The sequence below is a fragment of the Protopterus annectens genome, chromosome 8.part1 (assembly GCF_019279795.1).
Source record: "Protopterus annectens isolate FY-2018-M chromosome 8.part1, PAN1.0, whole genome shotgun sequence".
NCBI classification, from domain to species: domain Eukaryota; kingdom Metazoa; phylum Chordata; order Ceratodontiformes; family Protopteridae; genus Protopterus; species Protopterus annectens.
Window position 1 is genome coordinate 532,432,532 of NC_056742.1, and position 15,239 is coordinate 532,447,770.

The window sequence follows — 15,239 nt, forward strand, 5'->3', positions numbered from 1 at the left end:
ATACAGTGCAGACAATGGAAAACTTCCATTTCCGCACTGTACGGAGATTTCCATTGAAATGTTCAATTTCAATTAATTACTAAACAACTATCATATTAATATATAGTAAAACTTACTAAATAACAATATATTATAAAGATATATACACAACACATATACCTTTATAAATATATAACATAAAATGAGTACATATAAATAAAACACATATTACTGTCTAAATAATAGTGTGGCTTCGAGCATGGGTTTAATGTGGACTTTGTCATTAAAATCATGGCCAGAATCATCACTAAGTCTAATAACCCATTTTGTTTCTAACTGCTCTGCACTGTTTCTTAAATCACCACCCTGTTTATCCTCATATATTTTACCAATCACCAAAAATTTAAAATTATGTGAAACTGTACTATCTTTAATGTGTTTTGCCAATGCATTGGTCATTGTACCATTATTGATTTGATATAAATGTTTCTAATTCTGTTTCTGAAAGCCCTGTTTGTTTTACCCACATAACAAACGTTGCTGCTTCTTGTGAGTCCATGCATGTGGTCTACCTGGCCTATTGTGATGTCTGCTATAAATTTTATAAAGCAGTTAGAAACTAAATGGATTTTTAGACTCGGGGGTGATTCTGGCCATGGTTTGAATGGCAAAGTCCCCATTAAACACATGCTCAAAGCTAGACCATTATTTAGATAGTAATATGTGTTTTATTTATATGTACTCATTTTTTATATATTATATATTTATAAAGATATATGTGTTGTATATATATCTTTATATTATCTTGTTATTTAGCAAGTTTTGCTATATCTTAATATGATAGTTGTTTAGTAATTAGAGTTAGGGCACTTTAATTATGTATGCAGTTACTATTGGTCAGATACTTGATCGATTGTTCTATTTAATGATGTTTGATTGTGTTAATGCGACATCTGATGAAGCAGTGCTTACTGCGAAAGCGCTTATTTTGTGTTGTTACTGCCAATATAAGTATTATATACTGGATCCTTCTGTCGTGCCTCAGTCCATACATACATATTTTTTGGGGAATTATCTGCTGTTTTTATTCTCTACAGTGGGCTGAAATACTAGTGATACTTGATGGCTTTTCTTTTCATATTTTTCAAGAATATTTTCCTGGAACTGGTGTAGCCCAGATACAGACTTGCTGTATCCTGGACTTTTTGTATGCTAGCAGTGCTCTTCAATTTTTCCCTCAGATTTGCTAGTTCTCTGCTCTCCTGCACTTTTATTAGCCTATTAGTCTAGCACTTTAAACTACTCCTGGTGCCAGAAAGTCTGCTCTTCAAACTTTCCCTTAGATCTAGCTGGTTTGTCAGTAGTAGCACTAAAATCTGAATCCCTGTGACTAGCACTTGCTATAAAACCTGCTGGAAACAAGCACTCGACTCTCCTTGTTAATAAGGAGAAATTAATCGTAGGCTCAACAGCCTATAATTGCAAAGCACCTTGCCAAAGTAAGGGAAAACAGCTCTTGTACTTTACAAAAGAAACACTGAACCAGGCATGTCCAATGGTCAGCTTCTGGTGATTTCTCCTGCCCACCCGGTGAATCTGGGCATACTGGGGCAATGCAGCAATTGCCTCATGTACACAGACAACCCTCTCCTCCTACCACCCAACACTACAACCTGCAAGAGTTGCACTTACATAGCCAAACTGGAAGCAAAGCTCTCTCCACCCAAGATTGTGCTAGACAGTCAAGAGGAGAAGGTTAACACCTGCACCACACCTTAAGCAACACATAGCCCTTCAAAACGTACATCTACAACATCATAGTAACACTAAACCCACTTATGCGGAGGCCCTTAACATTAACCTGCCCAAGCAACAAGGACCTCTGAAGCTGAAACACAAACAAACACCAATCACAACCAGTGTCACATAGCTCACAACACCCGTGTGCCACCCAACAACAGCCCCTAAGGCAAGACAACGTGCCCAACACATTAGTCAAAAGTGACTCTATAGTCAGGCACACTGATGTCCCACTCACCAGGCTGAACAAGGAGTAAATTACAGTCAGCTGCCTGTCGGGTGCCAGGATCCAGCACATCATGCATGCACTCAAGTCATTCCACAACAAGTACAAATATGACACTGTCATTGTCCATGTTGGAGTGAATGACTTGAGACGTACCTCCCTGGACTACATGAAAAGAGACATGGAAGAGGTGTCAGATCATGTGGCCCAGGCAGGTATGACCCTAGCCCTGAGTAGCATCCTGCCTTCACCCAGAATGATACCACAGTATAAGGACAAAATGATTGACTTCAACAATTAGCTAAGTTTCTGGTGTCATTCAAAGGGGATCCAGTATCTGTCTGCCTGGGATGACATGATCAACAGACCACGATGCTTTGCCAGAGATGGTCTGCACCTGTCGCCCCTGGGATTCAGGTTACTGGCTAAGGCTCTTGCCACCCCTATAGTGCCTTTTTAGGCAAGGCTCAAAGGACAAAACCACCACCGTAGCAGATATAAGCATGCAAAATCTGAAGGTAATGCTATTCAATGCTAGAAGTCTAAACCTCAAAATGCACTCTCTCGAGGCCCTTCTAAAAATGGAGAACATCGATATCTGTGCAGTAACTGAGACCTGGTTCAAGGCTCCAGAGAGCACCCCTGCAATACCAGGCTACAACTCTTACCACACTTTTCAGCCACCAAACCAGGACCGAAACACTAAAGACGGAGGAGTGTCTATATTCACCAAGGATATTCACACCTCCAGGCTAGTTGTCCAACACAATGCAGCTGAAATTCTACAGGTACAACTAATACTATGTAAGACTGCAATCCAAATTGTAGCTTGCTACAGATCCCCCACCATGCCCCAGGATTATCACTACACCTTTCTAAACATATTGGAAAACATTAAGATACAACCAAACACCCTAATACTGGGTGATTTCAACTACCCTGCCATTAATTGGGAAAACTACTTGGGCACCAACACCTTAGCCCAATGGTTCTTGGAATTCATAAATTCCAATGCCCTGGATCAACTAGTCCATAGTCCCACCAGGGGCTCAAATATCCTAGACCTGGTCATTACCAACATGGGAGATCGATGCTCCACACCAGTGGTCACCCCCTCGTTGGTCAGGTCTGACCATAAGCTAATCGTCCTTGACGTCCACATCCAACCTCCACCCCCAGTAGGGGAAACCTCCATAAAAAACTTCTCCAAAGCTAACTTCATGCTACTCAAGTCAGAAGTAGCAACCTTCATGACACCCATGCAGATGGGAACTGAAAGTTCGACTGCTGAATCCTACACTAAGACACTGTACGAGCACATCCACTCATGCATGAATCGTGCCATTCCAAATAGAACCAAGATGCTCTCCTCCAAAAAAAGAAGCCAATCTGGTGGTCCCCTGCCATAAACAAACTATACAACAGAAGGAAGAAACTGTTGCAGAAAAGAGGAAAATCCCAGGATGCAAAATACTACCTTACCAGCCTCAGTAAAAAGCTGAGATCCCTCATAAAATCCTCCAAAGCTAGTTACGAAAATAAAATTGACAAAGATTCCATGGACAACCAAAAGGCATTCTATAGTTATGTCAAGAATCTAAATGGCAATGCTCAGATCTGTTCTGAGCTACAACAGAATGGCAATTTATATACTGATCCCAAGGATATTGCCAATATCCTGGCAGATCGATTTAGTGCCAACTTCACCCCCTCTCACTTTCTAAAGGGTCCACCTCAATGCCAAATGATTACCAAATTCTGGTAATCATGGCTACACAGGTAAAAAATGCACTCTCCAAAGGTAAGAATACAGCATCCATGGGACCAGATGACATCCCGGGCTGTGTACTACATGAACTACAAATTGAACTGGCACCTCACCTAAGTGTCATGTTTAATCATAGCCTCACCTCAGGCTTCATGCCCAATGAGTGGCGCACAGCTACAGTTATCCCACTCCACAAGGGGGGATCCACCTTGAATCCTGGGAACTATCATCCCATCAGTCTGACAGGCCTGATCTGCAAAGCCATGGAACGCATTATCATGGATCTTATAAACAAAGACATTGGCAACCTTCAAACACTGGACCCCACCCAGTTTGGTTTTGTAAAGGGCCGATCTTGTCTCCTCAACCTGATTGACTTCTTAGAATCAGTATCCAGAGCCGTGGATGAGGGCAAGACAGTCCACACAGCCTATCTGGACCTCGCCAAAGCCTTCGACACCATCCCCCCACTCTGGAATCATAGATAAACTTACTAAGCTGGACATTAATCCCTACGTCACTCGATGGGTTGCCAACTGGCTTACTGACAGAACCCACACTGTAAAAGTAGCCGACTCAAAATCAAGCTCCAGACAAGTGACAAGCGGAGTACTCAGGGTTCAGTCCTGGGACCGCTCTTGTTTGGCATCTACTTCTCTGAAGTACAGGCCAGCACTAAGGGACTCTGACTAACAAAGTTCGTAGATGACTGCAAACTGGGAGCCATTATTGAATCCCCAAATGATGTGGATATTCTACAAAAGGGCCTTACAGAAACAGATGCTTGGTGCCAGTGCCATGGGCTCAAGCTCAATGCCAAGAATTGTATAGTTATCCCCTTTGGGAAAAAACATGTACCATTAAATTACCACATAAGTGGCAGTACACTAAACACCGAAATTGTGATAAGGGACTTAGGGACACAAGTGGACAGTGGTCTCACCTTTGATAACCACATCACCACAACAGTCAGGAAATCCTTCTATGTAGCACACCTCATTGTTAAGGGCTTTTCATCCAGAAAAAAGGAGGTCATTGTCCCACTGTACTCATCCCTCATTAGACCCATTATAAAGTACAATGCCCTGTTTGGTATGTACCTCACAAGACATCTTCAACAACTGGAAAGGCCACAGAAATACCTCACTAAAAGAATCACAAGCCTAAAGCAGATGCCCTATGCTGACCATCTAAAAAAACTCCAGCTATACTCTGTCCCATATCGCCTGCTCAGAGGCGATCTCTGCTTAACATACAAGGCCATGTCAAACCCAGAGCTGTTGGACATGCTGCACTTAAAGAATTCCCAATCCCTCAGAGGCACACACTCCAGGGATATAAACCTGGTCATCACAATGAACAAAACATGTTGGAGGGATAGATTCCAGACCCAGAGACTCCCCATACTCTGGAATAGACTACCCATACATGGCAAGCTGAGTGCCTTTTTGGCCCTCTTCAAAAAGAACCTTGATGATTGGATGGGAGATAGGAAGTTCACCCCAGGGATCACGTCAATCGCCCTGTTAGACAGGGGACCAGGGAAGTAATAGCCAGGGAATTGTTATGGCTAGGCTTGTATAGGCCCTAGGGCCGATAGCCTAGTACCAACCTATGAACCTATGAAATAGTAACAAGTGCTGAGTAAAAGCTAAAAAAAATTGTATCAAATTGCTTGAGTCAGTATTTTGATCAATAATAATAGCTGCAAAGGTACTGAGAGCAAATAACTAAAGAGGAAAAGGTAATAGAATGGAATGAGGCCAAGAAGATCTATAAGGTTTAGGATTTTTTCTTGGAAGTGTTTGCATGGGTATTTTTATATCCCAAGCAGACACCAAATAATTTTTCCTCTTGTAGATGGCAAATGTTGGAGGTATGATGGGGAGGAAAGAGATACCTGGGAGTGTAATGAGTTGGCAGACTTTTAAAAATTCCCTACATAGTACTCTGTCAGAAATATGGTTGGCGCAGTGCTGCAGTAGTAGCATTGTTGCCTCACAGCAAGAGGTTCTCCGGTTCGATTCTCAGTGGGGCTGCCTTTTGTGTGGAGTCTGCATGTCCTCCCTGCATTCGTATTGGTTTCCTCTGGGTGCTCTGGTTTCCTTCCACATTTCTCCCCAGGCCTCTGCTGAAAATTGTCTTTGTTCCAAGTCGGACTTTCCTGGTAAACAAATGTTAAAAAAAAAAAGAAAAAAAAAACATTGGGTGAGCAAATTAGTGTAGCTGAGGAAATAATTCTTTTGAGCTGGGATATGACATCTGAACTGTCTAGACATTGTGAGGTCTTGTTAAGTTCAATTCTGGTGGCTGCCAAAAAAAGCAACGACTAGATAATGGAAATGAAAGTCTGAACCACCTGTGTTTGAAATAGTGAATATTGTAACCGAGCTAAAACAAGTAGAAGTGGGATCTGTAGAAAACGGTAGAGGCAAACTACATAGAAAAATGAGAATTGTGGGAACAAATACATGCAGAATAATGTTCAGGAGAAGGAGGAGTGAGGTTTAAGGAAAGTCAGGAATTCAACAATTTATGTAATACTGGACTTGTAATAGTTATAAAAAAGAACATGTGATGCATGCAACTGGAAACATATTAATATGGTTTGCTTTCTTTTATATTAATATATGTTTGTCTGTGTCTTAAGTGATAATTTAATAAAGGTATTTAATAACAACAACAGCTGCAGGTTATTAGAACTCTGTGGTATGTTTAGAAACTTGTTTTTTCTTAAGCATGGTTCTTTCTGCATGCATATTGTAATAACCCTAAAGTAAAATATAATTATAACTCTTATTTCTTTTATGCTATGTACATTGTATAGCAGTCAAATAAAATGTGCAAATATTTGTACAGAAACATGAACATACTTGCTGTAGCTGTTTTTCCCCATCCAGTAGTAATGCAGGTGATGGCTGATGTGATGACATCATTAGAGTTAGGAAGACATACAGGTGATACACGAGAGTTAATCTGTGCAGGAGAAGCCAGTCTTAGCAGTGTGATATCGTTGTTCATAGTCTGGGGATTCCAGTATGGGTGTGTGATGGCCTAAAACAGAAAGCAATGTTGTTGTCCTTGAAACTGCCATATTTCATTATTAGTTGTGGTTTCAGACAATATTAACTGAAATGACACAGTATTTATGCAAATTCAAAACACCTGATTGATTAATAAGGCAACGTGATACTCTTTTGAATGAGGTGTTATACGGAGGCCCCATCTGCCTGAGTTGCTTGTAGCTCAGGTGGATGTAAAGGATCTGTGGGACTTACTGAAAAGATGACAGGGAGAGATCCCTTGTATCCTGGACATATATCGCCTGGTTATTTATTATTTATTTATTTATTTATTTGCAGTTGGTTTACCAGGATAGTCCATTGGGCCGAAGTGAACCCGTTTTCAATGGAGTCCTGGGGAGAAAAGCTCCGTAAACAATCAAAGTTACAACATTATGTAGATAATAAGTTTACATGTGTTATAATATAGCGCAGACCAATTAATATAACAATATGACATAGATTGAAAATATACAATTAGATTAGACAAGAACAGACATTGCAAACAGTATAGGTTTTAGATAAATGAACAGGTAGTGCAGAATTTAAGGAATGATTACACGATATATACAGGAACATTAATATATAGAAAGTTTAAGTAAGAGGTGTAGACTAGAATAATATCCAGTTTGCAAGTAAATAACAGTTTATGAGTTTGAGGAGAAGTTAGAAGGAGCAATGTTGATAAAAAAGGGGAGAAAAAGAAATTTTGCAGTGTGAGTTATGTGGGGTGGCAGCTGGTCATTCCCACTGGGATACTAGGTATGAGTGAAGAGTATTTTTGAAGATAGAGTAAGTAGGGGTAGCATGAATGTGTGGTGGTAGGGAGTTCCAGAGTAATGCAAGACTAAAGGATAGAAGGTGTTTGCCTGGGGGGCGAGCTGGTTTGTATATTTCTAGAAGATTTTGGTTATTGGATCGTAGTACTCGGTCAGGTAGATGCATTTTAAAGGCAGAGGAGAGTTGAGTTTTCAGAGAGGATTGTAGATTAGTTAGGGGCAAAGCTCCATAGAGAAGGGAGGGCATGAGAAAGGATGTAGAGAGGGTGAGTTTAGTGGTGGGTGTAAGATAATGGTTTTGTCGATAGAGCATACCTAGTTTTTGATGTTTTTTTTTTATATCTAGTTGTATGTGGGAATTAAATTTAAGCTGATTGTCAATTAGCACGCCAAGTAGCTTTGTCTCTGATACCAGTTCCAGAGTTGTGTTGTTAAGACTAGTGATACAAAATGTGTTTTTGTTGAAAGGGGTGACCTTAGAGGGAGTAAATACCATTAATTTAGTTTTAGAAGCGTTGAGTGCTAAATGATTATTTTTCATCCATTGTTCAGTGGTTGAAAAAGCATCTTGAGTTAGCTTTAGAAGTAAAGGGACAGAAGTGGCAGAGCAAATAATAGTTGAGTCGTCTGCATATTGGATGATGTTAGAGAATGGGATAGAGTTACGAAAGTCATTAATAAATATGTTAAAGAGGAGGGGACCTAATATGGAACCTTGTGGAACACCAGTTGGTGTATTAAGGAATGAGGAGGTGTTTTTTTTCCATTTTACTGCTTGATATCTGTTGGATAAGTAGCTGGAGAACCAGTTCAGAGAAGAGGGAGATAGGTTAAGCTTAGAGAGTTTAGCTATAAGAAGACTGTGGGAGATAGTATCAAAGGCCTTAGAGAGATCCAGTAGAAGGGTAGAAACAATATGACCAGAGTCTCGGGCTTTGTTTACAGTTTCCAGGAAGGAGAGCAGGGCTGCCATAGTACTGTGGCCTGGTCTGAAACCATGTTGTGTGGGAGTTAATAGGTCCTTATCAATGAGGTAAGGTAGGAGTTGTAGATGGATACACTTTTCAAGGTGTTTAGAGATGGGAGACAGGATAGCTATGGGATGAAAATTATTGACATTGTTATTATTGCCTCCTTTATGTAAGGGTATGATAAAGGCCTTTTTCCAAATTTGGGGGACTGTGCCTTCTTGGATAGAACAGTTTATTAAAATACTAATGGGGTAGGCAATTGCTTCGGCAGCTATGCTGAGGAATTGTGAAGGAATATTGTCAGGAGCATTTGAACCTGGTTTCAGTTTTAGAAGAAGTTTTTTTATGGTAGAGGTGGGTATGGGTTTTAAAGAGAAAAGTGAGGAGTGGGAAGAGGGGGTATTTGGAGGTGGGAGTGATGAGGAGGGAGGGAGAGTGGGATAGGAGGTGGAGGGTGCAGAATGAGAAGATGGGAGAGGGGGTGAACTAGTGGGTGGTGGTGGAATGTGAGTGGATGAGGGTGCATGAATACCACCTCGGCTCTCCCTTGAAAATAGGCCATTGGCCTAGTGGGAGTAACCTGGTCAACAAAGTATAAATAAAATAAATAAATAAGCTAAATTTGTTGAACAAGTCAAGGAGCTGTTCCTTTTCAGACCCTGTTTAGTTACTGTGTGACTGAGAATGGCAAGGGTGACCGCAACATACAAATGGACAATTTAGTGTAACCAATCAACCAACATGTTTCTGTGAGGTGAGGTAAGATGAAACACCTGTGGCAACTCTCTTTCTTGAGGGAAGGCTGGCAGGGGGATGGATAAAGGCAGTGTGCTAGTGTTTCCCAGCAATGACTGGCTGTAGCAGTGGTAGCACTTTGTAATGGGATGAAGAATATGAGAGAGGATGCCACAACAGGTGCACTTAGAGTGGGAGGGGATAGGCAAGAAAAACAGGAAGAACACAGGCCTTAGTCTGTGCACAGCAGCCAGTTTTGTAGTGACATTCTGGTGGTGCATCAGTCCTTTCACATGCCTCTCTGTCTCGTTGCTTTTCTCAAAACAGCCAGAACACATACTGATAAACTGAGAAGACAACATCCAGAAGAAGCAGAAGGCCAGTCAGAACATGTACTGATAAACTGAGAAGACAACATCCAGAAGAAGCAGAAGGCCAGTCAGAACACGTACTGATAAACTGAGAAGACAACATCCAGAAGAAGCAGATGGCCAGTCAGAACACGTACTGATAAACTGAGAAGACAACATCCAGAAGAAGCAGACGGCCAGTCTAAGGGGCCACACTGAGGAACCATCTGATAGCGTTTTATTGTGATAGGAGCTGCAGTGAGGAAGGAAGACGCAGGCAGGTAGCCAGCATTGATCAACAATGACCAGGTTCAGAAAAGGGGTAGGAGTTACGATAGACTGGGGTTTAAAGCAGCAAAGGAAGCGTATTACGTTAAAAAAAGCACTTGTAAGTTTGAGTAACTCCTATATGAAAGTGTATTTCTTCATAAATGATTCACCTCTATTTGCTGTTTTATATTCTTTATTAGAATCGATAATGCAAATAAAACAATGGCCATAAATAGCATGCCATGCATTTTTAAGTTCATAGGTTCACTGGTATATACGTAGCTAATGACCACTAAAGCCTTTATAAGCCTAACTATGCAACTCAAATGTATCCCATGAGCTATTGTTTCTTAGAGGTTATTTTATGGGATGCATATTAGTTAGGGAATAATTTAATAGTTGTCTCTGTCCATCAGAGACATAGTTTTCACACCAAGTGTGAATTTCCGATTTCCCATCCACTGGTCCAGGTTGCGCATGAATGGGATTAGGGAGGGGTTCTGCTTCACATGGATGGAAAGCCTATTCCTGAGAATGGGGATACATACCTGCTCCTCCAACAGGTCCTATTTAAGTAGTACTCAAAGTTTAAATTCTTACATCTAGTAGTTCTGCTGCTGTTCATTTTGTGGATATGCAAAATGTTATCAGAGTGTGATCCAAGGATGCCTTGAATGCCAGGTATAAATTGCCTCACAGCAGTCTGTAGGAAACAGATTATAGAGATAGAGCTTTTTGGCAATCTGCACAGAACATTGCGTTTATGTCCTGTATTCATTTTGTGAGGAGCCTCTGAGGACATTCCATTTGTTGCATGTGCCTGGTCATGTGCACACAGAAAAGGGTGTTATACTCAATTATGCATCTGATGACAGTGGCATGATAACTTCCCTGGACGTAGATGCTATGTCCTTACTTATAAGTAGAATGACATGGAATGATTTTCTTACACCTTTGACACATGTTGGTCAAAAGCCAGGTTACTATGTACATCAGTCCTTAAACCCCTGATTGTGTATATACTTTTAGGGTGTTTTATCAATGAATTAGTTTCCTTGAGTGGTCAGCTTACCAAAAGACGCTATTATGCATTTCTACGAACTGAGTTTTAAACAGTGGTTTTGGTACTAGTCATTTGTCTGTTAGACCTTCCTGTAAAATGTTAGTATCTTGGGGTGGGGGTGGGGTGGTTCTATGATTGCTCCCAGCTTGCAATCATCAGTAAAGCTGATAAGCCAGAGACCCTTGACATTAGCCTTCACTACCATAACATAGATGCCAAAGAAGAGCTGAGCCTGCAGAGACCCCTGAGGGGCACCACTGGTGACCCAGCCTCTTTGTGGAGGTGATCTCTCAAGTCATAACTTTCTGGGCCCTGTCTGTGAGGCAGCCGGCTATCCAGTAAGTTAGGTAAGGGTTTATGCATAATTCTGTGAGTTTGTTTACAATGCATAAGTGGGTTGTTGTGTCAAAAAAGTCCACCAAGTTCAGTGGTCATAATGTACCTTTGACGAAACCAAATAGGGTTGGGTCCAGTGTCTGAAAGTTTTTTATGTCATTGTTAACCATTTCCATGATAATTTTTTCCATGGCTTTGTGTATGAGACTAGTCAGACTAATGGGTCTGTAGTTCATGGATTTTGTTGATGGTCTACCGTTGTGCAGAGTGATGACTGCTGTAGTCTTCCATTCACATGGCATGAAGCCTGTGCAGACGCTATGGGTGAAAAGCGACACCAGTGGCCCTGATAGGTCATATTTCAGGCTATTTTGGAAGCATTCTGGGATATTATTGGGGCCAACAAAGCTGTATTTTTGACCTTAGGCAGCACATCTAAGACCTGTTCCCTACTGATTGTTGGAGGAATTATGTTAAGTGCTATTTCCTGGGAATGGTATCTTGGGATGGGAGGGGGTAAAGTTGGAGCTAAATTTGTCAGATGGAAGTTTTGCGATAGCTCCTGATTCTGTGTAGGTGCCTCTATTCACCAGCAGTTCAATAACCTGTCGTGTGCTGTCTTTGAGGTTATGAACTTAGCTAAAGAAGGCCTTATGGTTGTCCTTGACCTGGGATACTATCTTTGCCTCAAAATTTGCTTTGCTGGACCTCTAAGTTGTCTATTCAGTTTGATGAGAGAACTTTTTTTTCTTTTTTTGGTGTTACACTTTCTAATCTTTGCTATAACCCTTTTCTTTTGTTGTGCATCCTGTTTATGTTTGGATTTCCAGTTTTGTGCCAAATAATTTTCCTGTAGTAACAGCTTTTCATGACAAATGTGAAAAGGAATTGAGGGATTTATATGAAAGTAAAACAAAGAAAAAGTACTATAATTTGACAGCTGTTGAGCATGAAGGACTGAAACAATTGGAAGATAATATTATACAGCAGGCAGATAAGGGTGGTGCAACTGTTCTAATCAATAGAGCAGATTATATGTTAACAATGCAATCTCTTCTGGATGATGCAAACACTTAAGAAAATAAGTGTAATGGATGTTAGGAAATGTATAAGTGAATATAATATGCTTATTTATGACATGCAACTTACTAACAGTACAAGTACAGGGCTGTTTAACTTTTTCACTATTCCTTGCCCCAAAACTCTGGTAATTTATGGACTACCAAAGATTCATAAATCTTTGACCCAGCCACCCATGAGACCTATAGTCTCAGGGAGAGGCTGGGTAACAGAACCTGTTTCTATATACTTGCAAAAATGTTTAAGTACGTATTTACTACAGAATCGGAGTTATATAAGAGACACAAATGACTTCTTGATCAAGCTGAGAGAATGGAATACAATGAATAAATGTAATGATTTTATGTTTGTAACATTGGATATCAATTCATTATTCACTGTAATTCCAAATGAATATAGCATAGAGGCACTATGGGGCTATTTAAATGAAGAAACAACTAAGCCAGCTATTGAAATAGAAACTGTCTCTTATTAGACCTGGTATTAATTAAAAATCTATTTTTATTTAATGAGCAACCATATATTCAGATAGCTGGAGTAGCCATGGGTACTACCATGGCAAATAGTTATGCAAATTTGGTTATGCATCAGTGGGAAAATCAGTTGTATTTAATAATGAGCAAGCTATGAATAACAGGGTTCTATTTTATTGAAGATTTGTTGATGACTGCCTATTAATATGCAATGGTACTGAGCAAATACTGAATGAGTATGTGGAATATTTAGAGTACCACTGCATTTTTTAAATTCAAAAAGCAATGTTCAGCTGAAAGAATTTGCTTTTTGGATATACTACTTGAAAAGGAAGGGAATGTAACTGTAACAAGTGTTCATAAAAAGGAAGTTCAAGTTAATCGGTATGTGCATAAAGAGAGCATGCACCCCTCCCCCAGATTTTTAAAGGAATAGTGAAAGCACAATTTACCAGAACAAGTAGGTTAAATAAGCTGCAGATGATTGAATTGGCAAATGAATTTATAGAGATAAGATATGCAAAATCTATGGTGGATGAGCTAGTAAATGAAGTTTTTAATAGTGATGTAGTATAGTGAATAAAGAAGAAAATAAGGATAGATATCTAACTACCTATAATACTAAGACTAGCGAAGTAATGAAAATTATTGAGAATAACTGGAACATCTTGATGGCTATGCCAGAACTACGTTAGATACTTCATAATAAGCCAGATTTTACATATAGGAATTTAAAGAACTTAAAAATGTGATTGTGTTATAAAGATTTTAGGCATCAGAAAAGAGCTCAGAAAATATATACAACAGGCACACACCCATGTTTGAACTGCAGCTGCTGTACTGATATTTTTATGAAGGACAATAATATGTACATCCGTCCAGTTTCAAATAAAAAATATTTTTTTCAAATATACAGCAACATGCAATACTACATATGTAACATATCTTGCTACCTGCTTAAAATGCCCCTCATTTTATGTTGTGAAAAGTACAGGGAAACTAAAGGAAGGAATAATAGAACATAAGTCAGAGGTACGTCGACAAATACGGCAGAATGCGTTAAGTAAGCATGTTTTGGAAACTAAAGGAAGGAATAATAGAACATAAGTCAGAGATAAGCAGACAAATACAGCAGAATGCATTAAGTAAGCATATTTTGGAGAAAGGTACTGAGCACACCTTTAAATTTAGGGTGATGGAAACAGTGTATAAGCTAGTAAGAGGGGGATGTTAATAACCTTCTTGAGAATAAATAATATGCATGGCTCTTAAGACTGCAAGCAGGTGTATTATCAGGGTTGAATAACATGGTTAGTGTTAAGCCAGTTTTAGCAACCAGGCAAATGCAACTGCACTAGGTATTTTAAATGTGTGTATATGGGTCTACTACCGGAGATCGAAATCACACTATTTGCAATCCAGTAGTAGATGCCCACTAATGTGAAAGTGCACTTCACTGAAAGTGCACTTTCGCGAACACCACTAGAACGAACAGGCAATGTCCTCCACTGTGGTGCAGTAGTCACAGACCTTAGGGTTAGGGCTTGGATCAAGGATAGTGGATAGCCCTAACCCTAACCCTAAGGTCCGTGAATACTGCACCACAGTGATGGACATAGGTCGGTGACTACAGCACCGTGGCGGACATACAATTTCCTCCACTGTGGTGCGGTAGTCATGGACCTTAGGGTTAGGGCTTGGGTTAAGGATAGTGGATAGCCCTACTAGCTATCCACTATCCTTAACCCAAGCCCTAACCCTAAGGTCCGTAACCATTCGCTCAAGTGGTGTTCGCGAAAGTGCACTTTCAGTGAAGTGCACTTTCATGTTAGTGGGCATCTACTACTGGATTTTGAAATATACATATATATGTATTCTTTTTTTCTATAGGTGCAAATAATTTGAACATGTAAAAACATTTTGTAATAAATATTTTATTAGATAGATTTATTTAAGTATATAGTTCAAGTATGTATTTATAAATTGAGTTGAAAGTATGTCTGAGTACTTTCTAAGGAAACTATTTAAGGAACTGCTATATTTCTAAGCTAAAATGTTAATTAAATTATTGTAGAAATGATGTGATTAGCTGGCCGTCCTCACATGATTTTACTCTTGTTTTACAAAACAATGTTACAGATTGTATATTGCACTGAAGAAGGATTAATATCCGAAAGCTTTGCTGTAATAAAATATTGATGTTCTTGGCGTTGGAATTCTTCTGTTATTCAGCTTTTATTTTCTAACTTCTGGTTTAGCACTACATCAGCCTTTGATCTTAAGCATGTTTGTATTTCCCCCAGGGTGATTTATTTTTCTGAGTTAATTTTGGGCTGACTTCTGGTAG

The 15,239-nt window shown here is 39.8% G+C and overlaps 1 protein-coding gene across 1 annotated transcript in view; it reads right to left on the minus strand.

The window, feature by feature from the left end:
* CTRL (chymotrypsin like) overlaps positions 1–15,239 on the minus strand; it is a 79,463-nt gene that overhangs the window by 33,802 nt on the left and 30,422 nt on the right. The window contains exon 5 of the mRNA XM_044081570.1: positions 6,647–6,827. Coding sequence (XP_043937505.1) covers positions 6,647–6,827 — 181 coding nt within the window. The remainder of the gene's footprint in view (positions 1–6,646; positions 6,828–15,239) is intronic.